General features: G+C 42.6%; 1 protein-coding gene across 1 annotated transcript; it reads right to left on the bottom strand.

Annotated features, from left to right (window-relative positions):
* Nucleotides 1–831: 831 nt before the first annotated feature.
* On the bottom strand, nt 832–3,005 carry HOXA4 (homeobox A4). Its single transcript, XM_039342029.1, has 2 exons — nt 2,344–3,005; nt 832–1,882 (listed from the first exon to the last, which is right to left on the bottom strand). Exons 1-2 carry the CDS (start codon nt 2,936–2,938, stop codon nt 1,551–1,553), a joined length of 927 nt encoding a protein of 308 aa, XP_039197963.1. The 5' UTR covers nt 2,939–3,005; the 3' UTR covers nt 832–1,550.
* Nucleotides 3,006–6,344: the final 3,339 nt, after the last annotated feature.

Below are 6,344 nucleotides of genomic sequence, written 5' to 3'. Positions count from 1 at the left end.
TCCCTCTCTCTCTCTGCATTATTTAGCATGAAGGATGCCAATTTATTATAATTCAAAAAATTGTGTGTTATTAAAACTGGAAGAAAAGTTGCTACTACTAACAAATAAACAAAAAAAGACAGTTACACTATGTTGTAAAGTAAGGCTAGTGTGATAAGAATAATATTAATCATTCCTGCCAGTGTATAGAACAGTCTCTATTTCTGGTGGCATAGAAGTAAGGATACACTATACACACAAAAGACAAAGCTTCTAAACAAGAATGGAAAAAAGACTGAATTGCTTTTGCATGATGGGTAGGTTCCCATAGATATCTCAGTTAAACTCAGTTGCCTACTTAAGATGAGTATTACAAGTCGGGTTAAAAACATCCTATTTAACCCACCATCCCCACTCTAGTCCAGTTTATTTCAATAGGACTTGCTTCCACTTCCTTGCAGTCATAGGGGCCTAAGACTCAGGTGCTGTATGAAAATCAGGGCCCTGAAAATCAGCATGATTTCTTCCATCTAACATATTTTGGGTTGATTCTGAATACTGTTTGGCTTTAATACTAAGATTCAGCCTTTACCAACTAATGGCAAACCCAGTCAATTTCTCTTGTGTGCAGATTAGACACTCCAATACGTCTACTTGTTTAAATAAAATGTGGCTAGAAGGTATCAACAAAAGCCCGGACTTTGGAAATGCATGGTTCTGGCAGTGTGTCTAGTGCTTTTAATTTTATTTGTGTACAGAATATTCTTTATTAACAGGACTGGACATTATATATATATATATATATATATATATATATATATATATATATATATATATGTATTTATATATACAGTGATATACATACACACACATCACACTTTCACAAATGTGTACATGTAGAATTCACATATTTTTCATAGTCATGGACTGTGATATGACATAAATATAAGCTGAGCTTTTAGAGCAAGGTTGGTTCATTTTTCTTGAAAATAAGAATAAATGCAAGATTAGGGACACTACTGTCACAACTGGAGCAAGAACTACACTTAAAAAAATAGTATTTTTGGAACATGGAAAACAGTTTCTTCAACCAGTCAGGGATGAGGCTGGATGTTGTTGAGTGTCCCCCTTCTCTAATTTTCAGATGACTTTAGTGAAATCAGAGCAGTTTACTTCTGCATCTTCCAAGAGTGCAGGAACAAATATTCCACAAAACAACACAAGCCTAGGGTTTACACACAAAGTTACTTATCAATACTATGTTGCCTCAAAACATCTATACAAAGAGTGTTTTTAAAACTTTGGTCTATCCACAACTCCCATAAATTAAAAATAAAAAGATCATGGAGGGCAAGAGGAAGACATATTTACAAAGGAGCAATACTGTCCAGAACTTATTTGCTTTTTGGTTTGAACACATATGTGCTTTTTTCATCAGCTAGGATTTTTATTTTGCTGTTTCTACCCCTCAGTACAATGGCTTGGTCCCCAGGCCAAAAGGAAAAAGAGGCAAGAATTGGAGAAATGTTAGGGATAGTGATGTCTCCCCCCCCCCCCCAAGAGTCTGGTCATCATAGTGAGGCTGAGTTTAAAGTGGCCCTGCTTCTGGGGGTCAGTGTGCCCTGCTGGGCTGGAGCTTTGGCTGGCTGGTGGTGACCAGAATTGTTGGAGGAGCGCATCTTGGTGTTAGGCAATTTATGATCCTTCTTCCACTTCATCCGCCGGTTCTGAAACCAGATCTTGACCTGTCGCTCAGAGAGGGAGAGTGTGTGCGCGATCTCAACGCGTCGCCTCCTGGTCAGGTAGCGGTTAAAATGGAACTCCTTCTCCAGCTCCAGGACTTGTTGTCTTGTATAGGCAGTTCGAGATCTTTTTGGCTCCCCTCCATTGTAGCTGGGGCTGACTGAGCGTCCACACATGCAGGTACACGCACACACCACCCAGATGCATAAAAGAAGAAGGCAAGGGAAGGTTATCATTATTGTGCCATAAATTCAATGCCGCGGGCTCCTTTTTAAAATAGGAAGAAAAGGTTTTGCAGGCTCTTGACAAAAGGGGACAATTAGGGAATCAGTAAAATTGGTAATGGGCTTTTGGACTCAAGGAAATCTCAAAGACCTACCGCCCAGAACCACCACCAGGACTATTAAATTTATGGGGGCCATCATTATTGCTCTAACAGCTTGGCATCATAAATCTTTTGCTCAAGGGCCCCACCCACAAAAGGGGTTCTCACTGCTCCTTTCTTTCGGCGTTTCGCTTTAAAACTAAGAAACCCTCTCCCAAATGCACACCCAGCCCTAACCCAGCCTCCGGGACCTCGCTGCGCTCAGTGCCAGATCCCCCTGGAGAAGGCCAACTCACCCGTGCTCACGTGGATCTTCTTCATCCAGGGGTAGACCACCGGCTCCTTCCCTTTGAGGCTGGGCGAGCTCTTTTCGGGCAAAAGGGGGCAGCCGGGACTACCCCCGGAAGCTGCTCCCAGAGCTACTTCGCAAGGACGCTGCTGAGGCTGTGGGCCGTGGCCTTGGAGCAAGGGTTGGGAGGCCACTTGATGGCCCTTCGGGGCAGGAGCTGCTGAAGCCGGCGGCAGCTGTGCTGAGGGGGGTGGCGAGGCTCCGGGAGCTGGATGCTCCTGCCCCGGAGGGGCGCTGAGGCTGTGGTAGTTGTAAGGCGACTCGGGGTAGTGGGAGGGCTGCGTTAGGTACCGCGCCGTGGGGGGCTGCGGAGGCTGGTATCCCGGCTCTCTGCTCGGCCGCTGGTAGAAGTCTGGAAGAGGCTGGCGCAGGTGCAGCTGCTGTAGTTTTTGCTGTTGCTGGGGATGATGGGGATGGGGGTGTTGGTGGGAGTGTGGATGGTGGTAGTTGTTCCCGCCGCCGCCGAGCTGTGAGTATTCTTCGCAAGGAGGGAACTTGGGTTCGTTGTAGTTGGAGTTTATCAAAAACGAACTCATGGCCATTAATTTGTGAAGTGCAAAAATACTAATTTTTCTCGCGTTGTCGTTTTTCTGGGCTCGATGAGGCCCCTCCTCTCCTCCCCTTCCCCCTTCCTTCCTTCCCTCCCTCCCTTCCCCCCTGCCTCCTCCTCTCTCCCCTCCCGCCGCTGTTGTCAAGCGCCTCCCGCCAAAGTTTGGGGGGCCCTCCCTTCCCCCAGGAATTCCCACCCCAAAAGCTCAAAGCGTGAGCTCGGGTACACACAGACGCGCGCTCAAAGACACAGAAAGAGGGGGGGGAGGGGGGAGAGGGAGAGAAAGAGAAAGAGATACCACTGCCACCCCCACCACCTGACCGGCAGGGCCAATTGCCATGCGGTTGGCAGAGCCCGGATCAGGAAATAGAAGGAAGATTCGTTAGGGAAACGCAGGATGATCCTATGTGCGTTTTCCCCGCTCAGGGAAGAAGGGATCCAGTAAAACGAGGGAAGGACGGATGGAAGGAAGGAAGGTCTCCGAAAACAGCAATAGATCCGTTTTTAAGTTTTGAAAGACTACAAAATGAGGTGAACCTAAGACGATTCTGAAAATGCAAGCTGTCAAGGGTTTTGTGGGTTCTGAAATCCTAATTTATTGTTTTAGGAGCCTTTTCTAAATCCAAGTTCACTTAATCACAAATCAGCTGGCCTTACTGCTCCTGTAATTTTTAGAGAGAAATTCATTAAAGAATTCCAGCAAATAAGAGTTTGCCTGGAGATTCTAAGCTTGTACCCCGTCAAGAAGGAAATAAAGGTGATCTATATTCTAGATATATTGTTCTTGAATACAAGGCTATGATCTGAGTGAGTTTGTGTGGGGGGGGGATGGATGGATGGATGGAGATAGATGGATAGATAGATAGATAGATAGATAGATAGATAGATAGATAGATAGATAGATAGATAGATAGATAGATAGATATTGGCTATTGCACAATTCGTTCTGCAGAAGCTGCTTTTCCCGGAGGTACAACTGTGCAAGCAAATCTTTCTACAACTGTTTTTTCCCTGTATCTATTCTTTGCCTGTTCCCTTTTTGAAAGAATAACCAAGCCAGCTAAAGATGAGAATGAACAGTATGATGTATTCAGTAAATTTTGGAATATTAAAAAATAGGAATAGTAGTAATCAATAACTTTTTAAATACTAAGAAACAAAGGCCAACTAATTTCAATGAGCTACTTGTTTCCTTCTGATTCTTCTCCAGGGCTTTCAGATAGGGTGTTTTTACTGTAATTTAGTTATTCTAAACATCCAACATGCCTTAGCAAATCAAGAGTGGCACATCATTTCTTAGAGATGCAGATATGAAATGAAAGTTGATAGACATAATCAAACAGAAATCCAATTAATTATAAAAGTAGTTAAGAAAGATGAAGTCATTTCTGCAAGTATTAATAAGGAAGCATAGAAATTCAAGAAGTTACCAGAAACCCAGTTTTCTTTGTAGCCCAGATGACTTTTTGTAGCACCAAACCTAGGTGATTTTAAAGAAAAGCCTTTCACAAATATGAAAACTATTGCCTTCATGCGAGAAATGTTTTTATCTTTCTGTCACTGCTGAAAGTTTTTTATCTCTGCTATCACTGCTGAAAACACTGCTGAATAAGGAAGCAAGTGCATAAACTGATGTTCTAAATCTGTTTAACAAATATAAGCATAGCAAGAGGCCCTCTTCCTTTATCATTACAATAGGGGACCAAGCCTATGGCCATTTCCTTGAAAATAAATCATAGTGAATCCATGAGAGTTTTTCATGAATGGAGAATATCATAAAAATTATGCTGCTAAAATAACATTTTAAAGTATTATTCCACAGGTAAATGTGTATTCAACCCTTTTTTTTAGTTTTTAGTTTGTCACTGTTTTTATCAGATTTCTTAGTCCGGAGAAGACAAGGGGTCAGTTACCCTATTATTTCACTGCAAATGTAGATTAATGTGGTTATATTAACCTTCCATGCTTTATGTATGGATAAGTATGATTGCTTCCAAATTAAAATCCTATAACCAAATATTTCGAGGTGGGATGGGGACTACGGGGTGCTGTGCGTGTCCCAACATTACTTTTTCATTAAGAAGATTTTTATTATTAAAATTATTGTATCCTTGTTGCATTTCCTATTTCCAATAACATTTCCCCACTGCCTCTTGTCTTTAACACCCTATCTCTGACCTATAAAATCAAATACCAGGTTTTTAGGTCATACCAGAGACATGTCTTCTCTGTTAATGGGCACAACAATTTTCCTTTATCATCTCCAGTAGACTTTTTATGAAGCATTTTTTCTGTCATGCTTTATCCATGGAAGGTAGTCAGATGTCATTTCCTTGGGGTAGACCATAAAACACTTGTAAGCAACAGATGAGACCCCACCACTGAATCCCATAGGGAAGCAATTTTTTTCCTGTTTTATCCACTTCTGTTTTATGGTTTAAATGGGAGTGAGAATGGAAGTATGGATGTTGCCATCAGGGGTGGGTATGGAGTAGGTAAGTTCAATATTTTATTGCTACAAACAGGACTTGGGATGAGTCTAAATAGTTAAGGCCCTAACCCTGTGTGTCCATCAAACTGGAACACAGCAAGTCTGCAGTTGCAATGAGCATCTCTGAATCTTTTCCTGAAAGAAAAGCCCCCACCCACCCTTGGACCTGAGGATTACTACAACTATTGAAAAAGTAGGTCTCCCTTCAACAACAACAACAACAACAACAACAACAACAATACATGGAAAGCAAGTACCTTATTTCTGTCTGCTGAGTAGGACCTGGCAAGAATGTCCCAGGGGCTGCTTAAGATTAGCACTTTGGATTCTCAGTTCTCTTCCCTTCACTGCCTTGCACTGGGTGCCTCCTTTTGCTCAACACCACAGAAATAAAAATGATTCTACAGCCTGTAAATCTCCAAGGTGACCAAGGCTATTCTTTCTGACTCCAGAGATAGGCCTGTTCCTTGTCTTGATGGTTTCCCTATCATATCATAAACAAGAGCCGGGCCAAGACCACCTAGGATTATCTCTCCAGCAGCAGTTCGCACATCCCCCCCCTTATGTCTCCAGAGATTTATGCTCTTCTCCACAGGCACACATACTGCACCCAGAAACCTGGCCTAGCCAACATTAAGCACCATCCTTCTCAGTAACATACCCTGCACAGTCTTTGGGGAGGTGAAGATGATTCCATTGACAAGAGAGCATTTCTTATCTCCAGATCAAAAGTTCTCATCCCAGTTGGGTTGAGCTGAGCTGGGGGATAATTTATTGAAATTAAAGAAGAAACGAATAAAAGCTACAGCGGTCTTTAGCAAGATCGGATACTGGAGGAGCAAAATTGTAGATTTATCTTCCTTTAATGGTCGCTGACTAGAGAAGAGCAGTATGTATCTGAAGCAAA

The sequence above is a fragment of the Crotalus tigris genome, unplaced genomic scaffold, assembly GCF_016545835.1.
Source record: "Crotalus tigris isolate CLP2741 ecotype Arizona unplaced genomic scaffold, ASM1654583v1 scf7180000017774.6281472, whole genome shotgun sequence".
In the NCBI taxonomy this organism is placed as follows: Eukaryota; Metazoa; Chordata; class Lepidosauria; order Squamata; family Viperidae; genus Crotalus; species Crotalus tigris.
Note: the sequence above shows the minus strand (reverse complement) of the source record. Positions and strands in the feature narration are given on the sequence as shown.